The following is a 21,668-nucleotide window of genomic DNA, read 5'->3' on the forward strand; positions in this document are numbered from 1 at the left end:
CATGTATTAAAATATGAAATGGAAGCCAGTTTGCCTACATTTTTAGACATAAAAAGAAAAGAATAAAAGCAGAGGATATAACACTAAATGGGTCGTCTACAAAATTGAGTTTGGACTTCCTACTTCTAATGATATTAAAAATAGGTACAGAAGGCATGCTAGGATCAGGGGTTACTGTATCTATCATGAAAATTTTGAGAAGTCTAACCCCAAGGGTGTAGTACAGGCTCATCCAATACTCAAGAAAGACAACCTATCAAACCACTACACTGTGACTACTTGCCTTGCAGAGTTTTTCTTCACAAGCCCTCTGGAGCATAAATCATTCAATAATTCCAAAGCCTCCTTTGCCAAGCCTTCATAAGCAACACCTTCAATGAGAATTGTGTATGTAGCTTCTGTGGGTTTACAGCCTTTGGATACCATATGGGCCAGAAAATCAATAGCAAGGTCAGTCTGACGAGTCTTACAAAGGCCTGAGATGAGAGAATTGTATGTGACAGCATTTGGAATGACACCAAGTTTTTCAAATTGGTGAAAGAAATTAATTGCTTCATCTACCTTGCCTTCTCTGCTGAGTCCACCAACTAGTGATGAATATGTTATTATATCAGGCTGGAGACCCTTTGAAAGCATCTCATCCAGAAGCTCCATGGCTTGTTTTGTTTTCCCAGTCTTCGAAAGCCCATCAATAACTGTATTGTAAGTGATCAAAACTGGAGAGCACCCTTTATTGCCTAGCTGGTGAAGCAGCTCAACTGCAATATCAACCTTCCCATCCTTGCACAAAGCTGTAAGTAGAGTATTATAGGTGACAATATCTGGATAGCACCCTCGAGACATCATTATGCCCAAGTATTCGATTGCCCGGTCCATTTTCTTTTCCTTACAAAACCCATGAAGCAATGGGTTATAACTGAGGGAATTGGGGGTGCACCCATGCTTTGGCATCTTCTCCAATATATCAATTGCACGACCAAGTAAACCCTTTCTGCACAAGAAGTTGATCACGATATTGAATGTAACGACACTTGGTGAAAAACCCTTATTCAGCATATCGGCCAAGAACTTTTCTGCATCCATCCACCTACCTGTGTTACACATGCTACGAAGAATGATATTATGGGTGATGATATTAGGCTGGCAACCATATGATGGCATGTTATTCAGGAACTCTATTGCTTCATCCAGTCTACCTTCTTTGCAAATTCCATTGACAAAAACGTTATAGGTTACCACGTCAGGTTTACATCCCCTAATTCTCATCTCGTCCAATAGCTTCATCGCCTGTTCAACTCCACTCTCCTTGCAAGTTGCTTCTATCAAAATAGTATAAGTGATGACATCAGGATAACACCCCTTTTGGCACTGAAGATCCAGAATTTGCATTGCTTCTTTCAACTTTCCACAGTCACATAGACTTCGCAGGATTGTGTTATATGTAACAACATCTGGTGCGATACTCATCCGTTCCAATATTTGTAGAGCATTATCAATCTCCCCTGATTTGCAGTACCCACTGATCAATACATTGTAGGTTATAACATCTGGAACAGCTCCAGACTCTTCAAGAATCTCTAGAACCCTAGCCGCCTTCTTAGTCTTACCCAACTTACAGAGTCCCCGAATCATGCTTGTGCAGGGAATTATATCTGGGATGTCACCTTGACATACCATGCTCTCCAGAAACTTAAAAGATTCGTCCAGATCCCCATTTCTAACCAGGCGACGGAGACGAATGTTGCCCGCAGAATCTTCTACATTTCTCAAAGAATGACCAGAAGCTAAACGGGAATGACCATTTTCCGCATGCCCATGAGGGCTTTTTAGCGGATTCGAAACTTTACCATTGAAGCAATTTGTCTCCACATTTGAGACTTCAAAAACCCGATTGCTCCTATTCTTTCGAGATCGACTGTGTTTTCTCAGCTTAGAAGCAGGGGATATAACAGAGCAAGCCGCCTCATACCCTGTAAAAACCTTCGGGAAAGAGTTACATCTGTTTGGACTGAAGTCTGCATAAACCCTAACCAGAACCCTATCCCCAAACTTAATCTTCTGTCCACTCCCATGAACGGAGTTAAACAACGAGGACTTCCCAGGAGTTTGTTTTGCAGGAGTTACCAAATCCATCTCTCTTTGTTCCCAAATTCCCCTTAAAACTTCAAACCAAATGCCAATGGAGAAAACGGCAGAAGGGCTCGCAACAAAATCTATGTCAAATAGAAACAAAAGCCCAGAGTCTAGAAATTAAGTGTTCCAAAATAGAATATTCAACACCAGGAGTTTGCACAGCATAGATTATCACCAAAGAACAAGGACAAACACTTTATAATACATAGACAAATAAATAACAGAAGATTCCAGAAAGCTTACACAATGAAGTAGCAGTGTAGTGAGAAGAGTGAAGAGATGAAGGAGCTTCTTCCCTAATAGCTCATCATAGAGAAATGAATGGATTGGATGGAGAGGATGATTTTCTCAGGGGCCTTAGCGGCTCCTTTTATCCGATAGTCTATCTACCGCCTCACAGATGCTCTCTGAAATCTGTTTGTTTTAGGTACCAAGGATTAATCATAAAGGAATTGGCCCGGCCGGTTTGTATCTTGCAAAGCATTGACCCGGACTGGTTTGGACTGGTTCATGTATATCAACTAGCCTTCATTGCTGGTTCTTTTTGAGCATGCGTTTGGAAAACAGTCTTTCTTAAGAATGACATTCTTTTTAGAATCATTTTCTTGAATTTTCATCATGGAATGTGGTCTAACACAATTTTGATTATCTTGTTAAACTTGTCTTGAAAAGTTTTGAGAACGATTGTAGAACAAATTAACGTTTGGTAATTTATATTCTTAAGAACGATATTTTTATGATAAAAGATGCCATAAATACATCAAATTTTAGTACCCTCATGTAGAAAAATACCCACATGAAATACTTATTTTACTCTTATATTCTTTTCCTTTTGGATTTAAAAAAGAGTCAAATCTTGATGAGATAAATAAATAGTAACAAATCTTAGAATTATTTTGGAGATTTTTGAAAAATACAAGATGTCACGCATTAGTTAACTAAAAAAACTTAACTGTAATAGGCATTGATAATTTCAAACAAACTCTAAAGTTAGATTAATAAACTAAAAAATTATGGATGATGAGGTAGTAATTAAGCCTCTCTTTTTATATATATAACTAATTATTAGTGGAGAGTTGATTGTAATTTCCTTTTCATTTTGAATGACAGTTGGCTTTTAATATTGAGAATAATAAAATATGTTAAAGTTGTTTTGCAAAAAGTCTTCTCAAACAAGAAAATTGGTGGAGAGTTGAACGTAATTCCCAATTTTTTTCTCTCTCTTGAAAATTAATCCTAGATAGCTAAGACTAGATTCTCCTCCTCAAATACATAGTTATTAAAGATTATTTGGAACCAACAGGGGTTGGTCCAAGTGGTCCACTTAAGCAAGGTTCCGGTATCAAAACATTGTGTATGACCCGAGTCGAACACCGGATTAATCAAGACAAAGCCTTGGAAATCGGGGTTGGCAAACCAAAAAAACCATACACTCATACCTAGTGCACACTACTAGGGGTGTCTACGGTTTAGTTCGAATTGGTTTCAGTTTCAAAGCAAAAATACTAAATTCAAAATACTTTGATCTCATGTCAACACATATGGATTTTCTTATATAGAACTCCTAGTATACTTGCATTATGCAAGACACTCTTGTTATTCTTAAAAGAAAACCAACACCACAAATTCGTTCTTCATTAAAAGGATGGATCTTTCACCATCAAGGGGTGGATTCTTTCACGGATTTTCTAAAGATTAAGAACACATAATCCACATTGACTTTGATAAATTCAAGTGGATACCTCCACCTAACTAACAATATAAGTATTATTATGATGAAACATGAAAAGAAGAAAAGATATTAAATACATGTTAAAGATCACGTAATTGACTTTACTCTAAAGAAAGTTTATGCCATCACCAATGGGCCGAACGGGTAATTTGAAGTCTCTTGACCTTATACTATAAGAAATTGATCCTCGTCAATTGAACTAATCTTTTGAGGTTCTTCTCATAATTTTTCAAATAAAGATTGTATCAATGTATGGAACTTGTTTTATTTTTATTTTTTTGGATCTAAGGTTCATTCGAGCCAGCTTACGCCACCACAACTACATCCTTAGGTGAGCTTTTATATGATTAATTTAGGCGGGGCTTCGCCCCTGGCCCCGAGAAGATTCAAACTCTAACCTCTTATATGGAAGCGTTGATTTTTGCCAACTGAGCCACCCCTCGAGGTTTATGGAACCTGTTTTATTAATATCATTTATTTGTAAAACTGATATGGATATTCTAAATGATATCAAATTGCAAAGACAATATTAAACAAATTAACTTCTGAGTCTCTTTAATAATTAAGGGTTTTCTTACCTATTTATCCCTCATTTGTATCATATCACCAAATGGTATCCGCCACTCATAAAATTTATATAATTCTAATAAGTGTGTGCTACTGCTAACCAAGGTAGTTTTTGATGTCCTGAGTTTTGTTCTTCTTAGTGACTAGATCAAATGTTATATTGAATGCTAGGAAGGGATGGTTGGGAAGTTTCCTTTCATCTCATAACCAGCAATTTCCACATAATAATATACAGACATAGCATCATGGCAGAAGAAATAAGGGAAAATTAATTTGCAAGCCAATATTAAATGATTGCGAGAGTCCAATTGTAGAATCCATAGGGAGTTTGCACGGAAGCATTAATAGTAAATTAGTAATACACTTTTCATAAGCATAAGTTGATCATTTCGTAGGACTTGATATAATCCAATGAAATGGCTACAAAAAATATTAATATAGAAAATGATTGTCACTATTTATAGTTTTATACAATGAGATTAATCATCATTTCGCAAAAACTTGTGTATGAGTGTACGAAATCACCTTATTTTTATTCAAAGTAGTAATTAAGTTTTGGCTTTTAAATAAATAATAATGATATCTCCCTAATGTTCTATCATATTCATCATGATTGATGAATGTATGAACATCAACCATTGATAATGTAATATTTGTAAATAATTATATTGGTTGGTAGGAATTGCTTAATGGATGGAAAAGGATTCAATAAGTTGACTTTTGGAAATTTTGATCAGGTCAATGTAGGTCACAATTTGTAAATGAATTGATTTCGTATATGTATCCGTATCGTATGTTTTACTTTCTCTTTGAATAAAATTGATCTTTTACCTTTACCTAAAAACAAAAAAAACAAGGAAAGATTTTTTACTTAGAAAAATTATTTGAATTTATTTTAACTAGCAAATTGATCTTGCTAGCTTGGTACATCTGACATGATGGTGTCTATGGATTCCCTGCAATCTTATCAGAGAATTGCAAGGAATTGTAGGGAAAGAAATTACAGAGGATGTGGATCTTGGTGTCTATGGTACCTAGCGTTGGATTAACACCACGTGAATTCCATTAAATCTCAACAAAAAGAAAAAAATATATATTTAATTTATCTGAGTTTAAGTGAAATAAACCAAGTTTTCCTTGATCTTGAGTGGAATTACTCTTTTGTGCGGCTATAATTTAATGAAGTCTACTGGAGTCCATTCAACTCTAAACGCCATAAGCACTACTAAGATTTAAAGTATCTTACGGTACAAGCTGATGCATATTTGTATTAAATGCAACGAATACAATACGTCTTTGATCCATTGGGTTGCATAAAATACATTAATTTTCTCCATTGAATTGTACTAAAATACATTAATCAGTACGATACATGCTTAATATACGTCTTTGACTGATACAACACTAGAGACTAACCTGGCAAGATCCCTGGCAGATGCATCCACAGTTGCAAACCAAGAGGATTACTTATGAATATACCTACCCATCATAAACTGAGAGGAATTTGATGACGACAGAGACTGTAATGCTGCTGCCACAAACAAATATCCTCTCTTTCTACTATATGTCCTTGTGCCGTTGACATTACACTGTTTTAATTTGTCACTGCATGGCCTCTGCCTCTTTCTGGTGAGATTCCCATCTCCCTTCTCAACAACTCCCATTTCTCGTCTTGCACTTGTAAATAACACGACTATATATGTATATGTTGCAAGAAGGAAATCATTTGTAAGCAGCGCTGTTGGTGTTGTTTACCAGAACTAGAAGAAGGAGAAGGAGAAGGAGAAGCTATATAGGATTTTAGAGATGGAGAGAAACCCAAGTACGCCTCGGAGATTGCAGCAGTTGGCCGGGTCGATGTCACCGTCGTGGTTTCCAATCTCCGAAGCAGACTATTCTCGTCTTCCTGTGTTGGAGTGCAAGCACTCCAACAGCAAAAGGAAGAAATATGTTCAGAAATGGAGGAATCTTGTCAAGAAGGTCTTGGTTTCCAAAAAGATCAAGGGCGCTGTCTACTGCCCTAAGCGTGCCACTTGTTATTACGATCCTGAAAGCTATGCTCAGAACTTCAGTGATTGTGTATGGAATGAAGAACAAACATGCAGGTACTGGTATTTTCAGGATTTCATTTTATGTTTTTGAATATGAAATTTGACACCAAATGTTAAATACTGCATCAAAAGTTTCAAAGTTGATGAAACAAGCTCCTTATTTGGCTAACCAAATCTAGCACCCATACACAGACATTGTGTTATTGACTCAGAATTTATTCTGATTGACATCCCTAGACGAAATGGTTAAATACTTCCAAGTGACTAAATTGTGTTTGTTTTTGATGGGTTAATGATCTCTTGGCTGCAGCTTACCATATCGATCTCCTAGAAGTGCTTATGGACAAGCTTGAAAGTGATCATTGCTGTTAGCTATATAGGTTCAGTTTGGTTACAAGCAGGAGGAGAAAGTATGGTTGGTGTGGAGAGAGGGAAAAGAAAAATTAGAACATTGGATGTGGATAATCTGATTGTAACTTTGGTCTGGAGTCTATAATTTGCTTGTAACTCATGCATGTCACGGTTTGTCAATTGTATAGTGCGGATGTAACGTGTAGAAATTTGTTTCCAAATCCGAAGGTTTTGGGTTTTATGAAATCCAAGGATTTTGTTGTAAAGAAAATCAAAATTTAATAATCATGTCTGGATTTATTTGGAGTTAATTACAACATTCATGTTTTTTTCTTTTTTTTTTTTAAGGTAGAACATTCAACCAAAAACTTTTCATTTCAATCGCACTAATCTTGTATTTGTTTCTTTACAATCAACGGAAGAACTTATTTTCCAAATAAATCATTTCTTGAAGTACAGACAGGTCATTATCCTAGCTGGGCTTGGCGAAAGGTCTTGCAGAATGGCCTTCTTTGGAAGATTGATGATGCCGTGATGGTGAGAAAATCTATATATGGAGCAACAAATGGATACCAACAGCTGATGATTTCCTTATCCATAGCCTTGGCTTGAAGGTTGTATGATTGACACAGACACACAGTCTTGGAGTCGATTAATGAGAATAACCTGCAGAAGATGAGTTCATGATTCGGAAAATATCCCCTTTGTTGTTCGGAAGGCAATTTGGAATGGTAAGATTTTGATATGGAGAGCTTCTCAAGATCGCTATCACATTTTTCTTGGTTGCATGTTGGCAAAGGCTGTCTAGCTCTCTTATATTTGCCCTGCAAATCCCAACTCGAAATTGTATCTATGGTTGCAGCATTTGAATGACATTCAATTCCAAAATAAGAAGGTAGCTCAAGAGATATTAATAACAAAATCTTCCTGATTTGGTTCTTCTAGGTGGCGAGGAATGATAGCGTTTTTAATGACAAAAATCTGCTAACCAGTTGAAGTGTCGACAACTGCATCAAAAGCTCAGATAGCTCCAACCCCTTTAGATAATTTTCACCTAAAGAAGGCACCGATTGATCCTTGGCCATCAAGTGTGATGCGCTTCTTTTGTTCAGTCAAATGGATAGGGTGGGCTAGGTGTTGCTGCATGCATGCATGCGTTTCTTCAGGTTCGTTGCTCTTTGCCATTTCCATGCCATGGACTTTGGGTTCAGGAATCTCCGCTGATGATGCCATGGCCATTCGGTTGGGTATTGAATGCTCAATTAGTTTGGATTTCTTGAAGATTGTGGTTCAAACAGATTGTACGTTATGAGCTACTGAGTTCTCTTGTTGACTTTTGTCTAGAGCTGTCACTCAACACATTTTCTGGTTTTGTGATAAACTTAAGCATGTACTTTCTCTTTCACTTTCCTTGAAGGCTAATGGCATTGCCCATTCCCTAGCCTTGCATAACTTATCTTGGGCAGTTATGCGTTTGACCCTATCACTAATTTTTAGGACGTTGCTTGGGTACGTTCTGTATAACTAATGCGCAGCACTGCAGTGTACGGTCGAGAGCCATTTTGCAAAAGTGTGTTTCAATACTTTTTGGAAATGGAGAGTCGATCTCGACCGTAAGCTGCGTAGTGTGATTCGCCAAGCTAGGGCAAACAAATTAAAGCTATCCGGCCCTACCGGATTAGATTTTCAAAGAAAGGCTTTTGAAAGGAGACCAGGGAAAGAAAGAGCTACTCTATTGATGGACCCTTTCGTAGTGACTTTGAATCTATAGGCCTTACCTTTATTCTCATTTTGTTTGAGGTGGAAAAAATAGAGTGTGAAATGCAAAAATAGGGGAAGTTGCCTTTTTTTAGGTTTAAGGGCTATTTTGGTCCATAGGGCTGTCGGGGCTTACACCCATAGTCATTTAGTAGCTCCCAACAAATCTAACCCTTTTGAAATGCCAGTAGTTGTAGTTGTGGCCACACCAATCCTTTTTTAGCACAACACTAAAGCATGACCCTAATTTTCGATCCTTGAATTTGTAATCTATGTACAAATGAAGTCTATCTAGCATTGCTCTAGTAAATAAACTTACTTTTCACCAGAAAGAAGAGTTCAAAAGTGTGAATCCATCATAAATTGGGGAAAAGATTCTCCCTACGCGTTAAATACATTATTTACTTGTCTCCAAGTCCTTTTCCAAATTAGTCACCTGAATCTAGAAATTTGGAAGACTGAATTTAACTTGGTTCAGTTTGAAACATGTGGGAAGATTTTGGTATTAAATCCGTTAAAATTCTTCAACAAGTCAAAGGGTAGATTTAGACGTTTGGATGATTCTAAATTAAATACTGTAAATTGTTTTTGATCCTCCCAAATTAATGCGTATTTCTTGTTGCTTCATTCACCCAAGAAAGAGAGAAAAAAAAATATCAAACAAAATTCTTCTCTCTTTTTTAATTATTTGATTGATGTATGGTTTTGCAGCTGCATGTCCATTGCCTCTTTCTGGAGAAATTCAAATTGCCTGAAAAGTGCCATTGTTCAGGACTGCATTGAACCATCTCTAGTTCTAACGATCCCCCAAATATCCATTGCTGTAGATCTGCACTGGTATATATCGATCAGAAAACCCAGAAAGATTAAAAGAAGAATAACAATTCCCACCCTCCCAGTTCATCACCGCTATGGGAAACCACCATTGAAGAAGATCAGATTTTTGCGTAGCAGAGAAGACGAGAGGGATAGAGCCGATGGAGAAACCCCTGAGCCCAGGTGGGCTATTGCCGCACCTGGCAGTGTGTGTTATGTCTCCGTCGTGTATCTCTGATCCCCAAAAATATTCTCGTCTTCCTGTTATGGATTACAAGACCTGCAACAGCAGCGGAAGCAAGAACAAGTGGATGAATCTTATCAGAAAGCTTTTGCTTGCGAGGAAATTGAAGGCCATTTACTGCCCTAAGCGCTCGTCGTATTACTATGATGCCCATAGCTATGCTCAGAACTTCAACGATTGTGTATGGTATGAACACACAATTGTAAGCAGGTACTGCATGTTTTCGAGAATTTAAATTTTGCTTTCAGGTCACAGAGAGTCCGTCTAATGTTTCTGTTCAGGTTTTCTTTTCATGTTTTTAGGATCTGGTAACTTTATATCAGGGGTGGCTTTTGGTGTTAAGGATTAGAGCGATTAATCACACACAATCGAATAGAAAATAATGAAGAACGAGATACGAATTTTACTCTGGTTCACCACAATGTGAGGGTATGTCCAGCATTAGGTTTTCACTGTATTCTTTTAAAAAACAAATTATGTTATCAGAAAATATATACATGTGCGCTTAGAAACCCTTAACTACAGCTATTCATGAGCCCAAACCCAAACTATAAAGAAACTCTAAGGCCCAAAGAAACATAGACCCTCCACAGGTGGAACCCCGTATTCATCGGCAACACAATGTGAACCATGACCTAAACTCATCAAGTGGGACCATTACATATACTATCAGGGAGAGTTCAACAACTCAAACTCCGAGTCTGAATTACCTCCCCCAATGGTTTTTAACTGTTTAATAGGGGTCAGGCCCACCTATTGTTCTCCCTGCGATGAAGAATTCATGACCCCTTCATAGAGAAGTGTTTGTTATTGTACATTGAGCAACCATTTTTATGGTATTTTTTGAAGTATTTGAGTTATACTCAACTTATGTATAAATATAGGACATCAAATTAGTTACGATTCAATGGTTTATTGGCCCTTATAGGAGAGTCAAATTTACCGTGGAACCTAGTATTGTCTATAAATACTAATTAGAAGCAACTGTCTGACTATTACAAACAAACTAGATACTTGGAATGTAATATCTTAAACAAAATGTGCTTAAACATTAACCCTAAGTAATAGTTTCTAAATCTCAAAGGGTTAAAACCCTTTCAATTAACTGGGGTTGTGTCTTATGTTGTTTTTTAACTTGTTGATGATCTCTTGGCTGCAGCATACACGACGCGGGGGTTCTTCAAGTGGGACCATAGAAGTGCATATGAACCTGCAACTCTGTTTCAAGCAGAAGGAGGGGAGTGGTGTTTGTAACTCTTATTGTTTGTCAAATATACTTTTCAAATGCAATGTTTAGTGGGAAATTAAATCAATTTTAACATTTGGAATAAAAGTTTGCAATAATTTATTGCTGAACATTTTATTTTCCATATGATTACAATAAAAATCAACTTTCCTGTTTAGAAAAATATGGTGCTATATATGTTCAGGTACAATGTGGATTGGACAAGAGTTCTGGTGCCTAAACGATTGACATGGAGAAGTTAAACAAAGCCCATGGGCCACAGATAGAGCTCAACATGTAGCTTGGGCTGGGTGGGTTGGGTAACCTGTGACATTCTTGTAAAGCCCAACAAGCTATAGTCCAATTTCTCTCTTTTATTCTTTCCTCTCTTTTTTTCGCCCCCCTTTTTGAGAATACCATTCGCTCTTTAGATATTTAAGACGTGGTTTCCGAAAGGGGTTGAGGTTTAAGTACAAGGTTGAGTATTTATTTGGAATATTTTGACCATTACTTCCGGCTAGTATTTATAGATAACACTTGATTCTACGGTTAATTGAACTTTTCCATAAGGTCATTACACCAAATATTAGGTCGTAACCAATCCGATGACTTATATATTAGAACATAAGTTTTTTTCTTTTTGATAAACTATTATAACCTAAGTTAGATATAACTCAAATAGCTCAAGAATTTCTTGTTTTCTTATGTAGGTGGACTTTGATTTCCACAAAATCCCATTCTCTACTTCATGTGAAATTTCAACTGAACATCAATAATGTATTGTTTTTTGAGTTTAAGTCGAGCTTGGATTTTGTTTTTCCTGATTATTTAAGTGTTTTTTTTACACTAAACGGGGTCAATGATCCAAGAAGAGCACTAAGAACGACAAAAATACGATCCACCATGAGAATCTCCTTCAAAGTTGAGGAAGTATTCTGAACGAACATCGAAGAACACTCAGGACTAAGTGTCATTTTAAACATCCAATCGGAATGCCTTATTTGATCATGTCCCATGTGACAACATCTAATGCAATCCACACCATCAAGCACCAAGTCAATCTCATCTATTAGCCTGTCAAATCTACCTCGATCCACACATCCAGAATCCAAAAGATTCACAGCCTTCAATTAATTATGTTATTTTCTCAGTATCTCAGAGATTTTCCTTATTTTTGTTAAGTTCTTAATCATATTATTTCCTCACTATCTCAGATCTTCTCTCTCTCTCTGATATATTTCCCTTGATCAGCAGAGCGCAAATCCAGACAAGACCCATCTAATATCCAAGAGAAAAGGTTGGACCCTATGATAAAATTGCAAGTAAAAGGTGTGAAAATGGAGGGGGGACCGTTAGTTAGCCAACCACCCAGTTTCAAGGAGCACTGTATATATCTTTATCTTTATGCATATAACACGCTTCCATATAAAAAATATTCTGTATTAATCCAAGATAGACTCTTTTAAAAGTAGATATAGTCCAGCGAATCCAAACTATCAGTTTTAATTATCATTCATGACAAACCCAAAAGCTAAGAAACAAAAGGAACAAAATCTGCTTCATTATCCCATCTGTGATCGAGTAAAACCAATCACTGAAGAACATCAATGAACTTTGTTTCACCATAAACGAATAGTTAATAAGAAAATTAAAGCATGAAAGTCACTTTATGCCTTATTAATAGTGATTATCTCAGATTCTCAGGCCCTTGCTCTTATTTTTCTGCATTTAATCGAGGTGTTGTTGGCGTTTATCGTGCTGCGCGTAGGCATGCCACAGTCCTTTTGAATTCTCTGGAATCTTCTGGGTCTGTGACTCTCTCTCTCTCTCTCTCTTTTTCTCTCTTCCGTGTTTAGGCCGTGCCATGGTTAGAAATGAAACTGAGTGGAAAAGCTAGCATTGCCTTCTTCATTTACGCTTAACAACTTTGAAGAGAATGGAGAAGAAGATAAGTAGGGTTGGGCAGCCACTCATGATTCAGGGAGTTTATATCTCTTTGCCGCATCAACTCTCCGATTAGTAAAACCCATAGAGAGTTATGCATCCCCCATGCTAAGGTGATTCGGGACTTATTGATTGGGGTCCAAATCTTAGCGCAATATAGATAAGATTTACTTCTAACTACTTATAAAATACTTAAAAGTGAGGCCTTTAGTAAATTTTAGATAAAACCGATTGTCAGAGAGTAACATGTCCCCCGAATGGGAAAGTGATCCTGCACTTCATGATTGGGGGTCCTAAATCATCGGTTTAACGTCTGTTGTGTCATATAATGGTTTCATTGAGATTTCAATATCAACCGTTGCCAAGATCGTTTGGGGTGGAAAGATAATTAGAGATTGAGAGTTCATAATGCAAGGCAACATATTCAAGTAACATTAAATCATGTCTTCTCTTAACCAAATTTGCATATCACCATGCTAACGGAGAATTAGTTACCCCATTTTATACTTTAACATCGCATAGGTCGTATCATGCATGCAAACACCTACCTATGGATCTTCTAATGGATTTTGAGCATCTTCCCCTTTGTGTTCTTTCAATATGATGATTACTTACTTTGTTTCTTTTTATATGAAAAATAATGTTGTTTTGTGATATGCAAACCCTGAATTGCACTAACTTACATTTCAATCTATCATAAACGAAATCTGAATCTGAATTTGAATTGTGTTCCTCTCACACTCTTTCATTACATAGATTAGGAATGAAGTTCACTTTTGAGCATTTATGGCCCACTTAATCAATATTTAAAAGTAGATTTTATTCATAAATATATGATAGAAAGATCTGAAGAAAACACAATCATCTACTTATCAATGTAAAGAATCCCAACTTGTATCTAGTCCCTCAAGAGCAATGTACTTTTATTAGTCGCTCACAGGTACAAGAACTCTTATTGTAAATTAGACAAAGAAAATTCAAATATGCATCTTTCGTCCCAATAAATATAAATACTCCCAAGTGAATGTGTAAAATCAAATAACATATTACGAATGATATGGTTGATCAATTAAATAGAGATGATATAAGAGGAACTAACTCTAGTAAGTTTTTAATATTTTTCTCTTGGGAAAAAATATATATATATATATATATATATATATATATATATATATATATATATCATACATACATTGGAAAGTCTAATAGTTTAATTGTATTTATCCCTCTTTTTATGCACTTTAAAAAAATATGTACATCAGCATTATCTTCACGTTGGAAATTAATAAAATATGCATGAAGTCATGGTTCATAAAATTAATTGTTTGATTAGCCTAAATCTTTGAAATGAAATCTATAGATTCATCCTGAAAAAATATCTATGGAGTCATGATTCAAATGTTTAGCACTTTTATAGTAAGGGTGAAATATCTGGATTTCATTTCATTACCCATAAATTTACAAATTCACGTTTTTAATGTAAAAAGACAATTCCTTAGATTTCATGAATCCAGGGATTCACACAACTAAACTAATCCCTAGATTTCATGAATCCAGGAATTCACACAACTAAACAGATATAAATCTTCCATTTGTAAATTCAGAGATATTACTATTTAATAAACCTCTATGCATTTGTTTATTATTTGAGGAAGAGATAGTTACCTTAAAAATATCATCAAAGCTTATCGTACTCTTATAGGTTGATTAGCTTTTCTTTTTCCGTTTTTCTTTTTGTATAATGAGTCTACAATAGTTAGCCCAAGACATATCCATCAAAGCTTGGATCTTTACCACTCCACCCACCCTGCATGCATTGGATAGGTTGATTAGCTATTACCACTATGGTTCAGATAGGCAAATGGAATCAAGAATGAGATACACATTTCGTGATTACTATAACGATAAAAATTAATACACCCTCAAAAAAATCCAAAGAATTGTTCAATTAAAGTGATCCATTCTATCCCTTAGAACTATGATAACATACATTACATGAAATGTGTGACATTGATTTATTTTCATTTCATCAGAATTCCAAAAGAATTCCAAATATAACAAAGTAAAGGCAAGGTCAATGCCTAGATTGCTTTGATATTTGAGTCCCTCTTTTCCCTCTAGGGTGGGGGGACCTCTGAGAGAATGGTAACATGATTTACTTCCATGCAGTGTTTGTTTGTCTTTAGATATAACATATAAGCATAGCAAAGGGATGATGAGACATGTAACCCATTGGGCTCTTGGTGCTTTTATTTATTATTTGATAATTAATAGAATATTGTGCTTAATTCTATTGAAAATTCCTCTCAAAAGTGATCACATCATTACGACTAATTGTAAATTGAAGCCCCCAAAAAGCACCATTCATGTTGACATGGTCAATCTTTTAAGTTTAGTTAAGAGTTAGAATGATTAATCAAAAATAAATGTTCAACGCACAAAAGGCCATACGAATAGAATTTTTTTTTGTTAATAATAGATATAAATAACAAATTAAAAAGGTTTATTTGACTATTGATGGTATTGAGGAGAAATGTTGAACCCACAATAGCTAGGTTACATGATTAAGTATCCTGGCCAATGATGGGTTAGTAAAGCCGTTAAAGACCCTACCTTCCACGGGGTGGTATTGGGTTCGCACCCATTCGGCGGCATTAATTTGAGGATGTAATCGTGGTGCGCGCAAGCTGGTTTGGATGAACCTCATAAAAATGTAAAAAAGTTAAATTTGGCAAAAAAAAAAGATTAAGTATCGTGTAATATTTGATAAATAGCAAATCTCAACTTTCCCTTTATCCAGAAAAGAGATCTTTTAATTTTTTTTTCAGTTCTTTAAATGAAGTACTGTATATCAACAAAAAAAAAAATCTCTTATCAATTTAATAATGGAAATTTTACACAGCACTCGTTATTATGGGATGAAAGTATGAAACTAGTAATCATCACTATATATAGCATCAACTTTTAAAATTGCAAGTTACCCATAATTAAGATTTTGTGAAATGACTTAAATGCCTTTATTTCTATTTAACTCATTTAAATTTTGAAATACAAATTAAAAACAATGGGGCCCACGGTGAAAAGCACTTTTTAGAAGAAAAAAAATTAAAATTAAAATTTCACCTGTGGACCCCACTGTGTTTTTGTGATTGGGATGTCGTCAGGGGAGCACAGGAGATGATCCCGATTTCCTTGTGGAAAGCGAACAGATTTTGGGTAATGCCAAGGATTTTGATAAGAAGTATCCACTTGGGAAGTTGTTGGGTCATGGGCAGTTTGGTTATACCTTTTTGCCACAGATAAGTCTAATGGTGAGTATTAATACGGAATCTCGCTCGTCCTTCCCTATCACGTTCCTGCAAAATACGTGCTCGACCTTGGGGGGTCGAGGTACGTCTCCAACGAGCAAGTCAATACCAATGATATGATTTCAAGTACTCAATAGAAATTCAAGTAATTGATCACACATAATATGAATACTTACTACATAAAGCCTGCCTGAGGTGTTTATATAGCTTTAGATATCAGAGTTAGACTCCAAATATAACTCTAAGAAGAGTTGTGTTAGGAAAGTAACTCTAGAAAGAGTATTTTACCTGACTTATCATTTTTAGGAAGTTGGCAGATGATAGAAGTTTATCCTGATCGAGTACTCTTGACACGATGGTCGGATCGTCCATTAACACTATGGTTGAGACACTTGTATTGAACCCGTTGGTCGGACCGATCAGGGTAGAATGACTATTTTAGTCATTAACAGTGAGCATGTCGCCGTGAAGAGTATCGAGAAGAATAGGTATTTTCTAAAATGAGTTATTTCATCTTGGTTTTCTTCTTCTCAGTATTGGGTGATGGGAGCAGATGTTGTTGTTTCCATTCGAATTTGGGTATTGAGTTTTGCTGCAATTGATTTGGGGCATTTATATCAATGTTTTGTTCTTTCCTCTCATTTGGTTTTTTGGCCTCTGCTATTCAACTTTTATTCAGGCTGATGGATTTGATTTAATTTATTTTAGAATTTTTCACACGGCATCCTCTATTATTAGGATGAAAATAGTGACCACTCATTATCGAAATTACAATTTACCCACAATTAAAATTTTATGTTAAGTGATGGATAAAATGACCTAAATGAAATAAATAAAATAAAATAAAATCCATGGCTAACGCCAATGAAACAACCAAAATTTGCTACAAATCACAGTCTCAAATCTAGAATAACATAGATAACAAATCAATCCAACCATCCAGTCAGTAAAATCATTACAGGTTTGGAATTAACTAAAAAAATCAATCTATCAAATTACACAAAAGAGATTGAGGGTCAGGGAGGATAGGGAAAGAGAAGATAAACCACAAAGTGCTCCTTTGACGGCTTTACAACCATAAATTATGTAGAACCTACAAGCCAAGAAAAAGAAAAAAAAATTTCCATCAATCTAATATTGTGGTCATGCAACTTGTGCACCATAGTCGTTTGGACTTCACAAAAGTGCTCCCCACCATAAAAAAATGATCCAGACTCCCAATTTGGTCTGATCATTAAAAGGTACGCGAATCAGTTATGACTTATGAGTGACTTTTTTCTACTCTTAATATTTTGATATCCCAATGTGGTCTCTCTTTGAGTGACGGTATTATCCAGAAGGTTCAGTCTAGCCTTTAGTTGATTCTATTCTATTCTATTCCACACATCTACATTCTCGAATGTTCTCTTTAGGTGGGGTCACTAACATGTAGCCCTGAGCATGAGACATATACATTCTAGAAGGTTCCCTTCAGATTATGTCACTAACATGTAGCCCCAAGTTGTCAGACTCAAATCTACTTGTTAACTTCTTTTCCAACATCCATCACTTCCGAGTCTCAAATGCATTAAAGGAAGATAACTCCTTTTCTTTTCTCTTATAATTATTAGATGAAACTGTTTTCTCTTATAATTATTAGATGAAACTGTTATCAAATTGTATGGATTATAGTTTCTTTATGGGGACTATGCTACTCATGCCAAGACGGATGGGGTCAGAGTAGTAATTTCATGAGACTTAGGAATAGGATGCTTTATAGAGTGGTCCTTGTGCCTAGTAAATGATTTGACGATATTCCTTTTTATTTAATTATTAGTATTATAATTTTATATGCATAAAATCATTGTTTCACATACTTTTTAGAAAAAATGATACAATATCTTTTAAGAGGGAGAAAGAGTGAAGGGGAAAACTAGGGCTACAATACAGCTGGGTTGGGTCAGGCTTTTGCAATCCCAAGGCCAACTTTACATATTATAATCTAAGCTCATTTTAGCACTGACCTTAATCCAAGGCCAATGATTATTGTCTCTAACCTTAAGCCTTACAGGGCCAAGCAAGCTCAATCCTGGCCCGATTGGCCTGTCTCTAGTCCTAATTGGCCCTATTCTTGACCATAGTCCTGGTTGGTCTTATACTTGGTCCTATCCCTGATGTATATTTACAGTCTCTGGCTCTGGCCCCATCATTGTTTATGTTATTAATTTATTGATATCAAGCATCAAAGCCAAAATTAGGGCTATAATCACAACTAGGATTAGGGCTAGAATTAGACTTGTAAATGGATAGCTGAAATCCGTCTTCGAATTCGCATTTGTATTCATTTAAGGGTGTCCGTATCCGAAATTTTTCTAACAAAAAAATATCCTTATTTGTTCACGAAGCAACCAAATACAGATAATTGCTTATCGGATCGGATAATATCCGGGTAAAAATTTATCCGAATATAATTAAAATATTTAACATTTTTTCCTCTGAAAAATGGATGATAATTGGATTCGGAAACAGGTAATTGGTAATCGGATAATCGAAAATTATTCGGTTAGAGTAAAATATTAAATATTTTCTCTAAAAAATAAGTTAATAATCGAATTCAAAAACCGGTAATTGATAGTCGGAAATAACAAATAAAAAAATGACAATCACCAATTCATGATCGAATAGTTTATCGAGATATCTGATAAAGTTCCAAATTCGAATTCGAATGCCTTCTCTAAATTTTTATCGAATTTGAATTCGAATAGCGCTTTTGTTAATCAGATTCAAATTCGGATACAGGTGTATTCGAGCCGAATCTAATCCGTTTACAGGCCTAGCTATAATCATAACCAAAATCAGGGTAAAAAATCAAGGATGGGTCGGGACAAGCCTGACGAGCCAAAGAATTATCCCATACCCGCCTTAACTCACTCTAAGAGACCAAAATCTTAAGCCGAAACCCTATTCAGACTTTAAGGATGGGTAGGGCCAAACTTACACCCCTAGGGAAAACAATGTTAATAATAATTTTCAATTATTTCTTTTCCCCATACAAGTGAGAAAGGAAAACTATTCATTGGAAGTTTTACGGATTTACCCAAGAAAAAACCTATTCACAAGACAGGGAGAAAAAGGTTTTTATATATCGGACTTTCAAGCATCTTACACGTGTAAGAGAGAAAATCGATAAAATTCAAGTTGTGATTTCCACCCAAAAGAATTAAATAATTTCAAATTGCTAGTCCAACATCTAATGGTTCTCACTCCAAAAAAAATAAAAATGGTGAACACTCTTTTAGCCCAGGGTGCCCTATCCAAAGAAGAAAGGATAAATTATTAATGTATTTCCACCAATGTGTCTCAGATCTTTGTAATCGGAATTTCTTAGAGACATTTGAATAAATGTTTTCTTGGACAAAAAATTATGGTTTCTCATTAGAAGGAAGAAAAAAAAAATTTATTTTGTCTGTTTGACCCCAAAAGACAAAAAAGTTTTTCATGTTGAGTTATTTTTTAGTATTTTACCTTTATTAGTGTCGGCTCCAAAGCCCGAGATTCGTACTCTTAACACTTTTCAGTGAAAATATCTACTTCGTGCACATGCCACTCGATACTGAATTTGAAAGAAGAGACCAGATTTCAGAAAAAAAATAATAAGAATAAATAAATAATTTAAGGGAAAGACAGGAAAAGAATAAAATTAAAAGCCTTATTTATTTTGATTATGTCAGTTAATCAAGTATCAATCAGTATACTTTATAATTAAAATTTACTTAGTCCGCATTTTGACACGTAGCCTTTTGAGTTTTATAATAAGTACATGACGCACACCCTTACGTGTGAGCTCTGCGAAGCAGCTTCATTTTGAGTGGATGGTTAATGCAAATGAAAGGTTAGGACATCGACATCGTGGTTGATTTCTATTGGTCAAAGGCATGTGGTAGCGAGAACGAGGAGTGGCGTGTACTGAGCTGAGCTGAGCTGAGTCGAGTCAAAGTTAGCGTCCTTTGGTTTATAGAAGTGGAGCCAAATGTGATTGAGCATAATGGGAAATTGGTTTGGATCGAGTATCTTTATTTCTACAAATAACTTCTCCCCCCTCTCTCTCTCTCTTTTTTGTTCTCCTTCCAAATTGGTAGTTTTATGTACGGGCGGAGCCAAGGGGGGGGGGGCCCGCCCCCCCGGTTTTAAAAAATTTTTAAATCCCCCCCTTCCCTTTTTTTTTTTTTTTTCCTTTTCTCTCTCCCCAAATGCATGGCCCCCCAATTTTGAAATAATTTTGAAAGGTAAAATAAGGTATAATTGTCATCCCGTTAAAAACACTCCTCAATCCCATTATCTCCCTCTTCTCTCTCACATCTTTTTCCTATTTATTCTCTTCTCTTCTATAATTGTGGGTTAAAGAAATTTTTTGAAAAAATCTTATTAGAAATTCAAAAGCCATCAATGAACTAACCCCCTCAACCCTATTTATTCTCTCATTTCTTCATTTCTTCTCTTTTCTTTCTATTTATTCTCTTCCGTTTATTTTTTCCTATTTATTCTTCTTCAACTTCAAAGCGGGGAAGAAAAAAGGGGAAAAAAACCCCCACAAAAAAAAAATTAAATTTTTCTTTTTTTTTTTTTTTTTTTTTTTTTTCTTTTGTTATCCTTGCAAATTGATTAATATTGTACCTTACCAAAAAATAGTTTGCATTTGACTTTTTAGGGGATAAAGTCTATTTACTTAAAAAAAAAAAAAAAAAAAAAAAAAAAAAATAACAAAAAAACACCAAAAAGAGCATATTCTTTAATTAATAAAATAATTCAAAAGTGTAGATAATATCTTGCCAACACAGGGTGATATATTGCCTTGTGGCAAGGGGGCGATACGACTCCCCGAGCAATACGACATATACCAAATGTCAACGATATATTGTCGAAAAAGTGGTGATAATATCGCGCCAACACGGGTGATATATTGCCTGTGGCAGGGGGCTCGCTCCCGAGCAATACGACATATACCAAATGTCAGCGATATATTGTCGAAAAATTGGTGATATATCGCGAAAAGTATATTTTTTGGCAATATATCGCTAAATTCACCATATTTAACAAAATTTAATTTATTTTTTCATCGATTTTTCATTTGATTTTGTCAAGTGACGTAAGACCTCTATAGGCTCCGGAGGCGCTGCCCCCTGGGGTGGCCTCCCTAGACCCCTGCCCACTCACCTGAGAGCTGGACCCCGTGTTTATCGACAACATAATGTGAAGCATGAGTCATACTCAACATAATTGTATAATGATTGTAGACTTTAATACTTCTCTTCACCAATTGTGTATTTATGTTCTCTTTACATATTTACATTATTTTAATATGAGTTTTCCAACTTTCCTCTTTTGCCGGCATGTAGCTTGGCATGTGCCAATCAGAAACTTTAGATTAAGTGATGTTTTAAGCCAAAATAATGCTCATAGTGTATTTATTGACCTCAAATTATGCTATGCAACAAAATTCAAGCTAAAACGACCCTAAATACCCCTCGAATTGAGAGGTCAAATTTTCATCGACACCCTT

General features: G+C 35.6%; 1 protein-coding gene across 1 annotated transcript; it reads right to left on the reverse strand.

The window, feature by feature from the left end:
• Nucleotides 1–78: 78 nt before the first annotated feature.
• LOC149014674 (Pentatricopeptide repeat (PPR-like) superfamily protein) lies at nucleotides 79–2,526 on the reverse strand. The gene is made up of 2 exons (XM_089156971.1): nucleotides 2,377–2,526; nucleotides 79–2,213 (listed from the first exon to the last, which is right to left on the reverse strand). Exon 2 carries the CDS (start codon nucleotides 2,131–2,133, stop codon nucleotides 265–267), a length of 1,869 nt encoding a protein of 622 aa, XP_089013097.1. The 5' UTR covers nucleotides 2,134–2,213; nucleotides 2,377–2,526; the 3' UTR covers nucleotides 79–264.
• Between the last annotated feature and the right edge of the window lie 19,142 nt (nucleotides 2,527–21,668).

The sequence above is a fragment of the Hakea prostrata genome, chromosome 5, assembly GCF_041222555.1.
Source record: "Hakea prostrata isolate BN-2017 chromosome 5, UWA_Hpros_2, whole genome shotgun sequence".
NCBI classification, from domain to species: Eukaryota; Viridiplantae; Streptophyta; class Magnoliopsida; order Proteales; family Proteaceae; genus Hakea; species Hakea prostrata.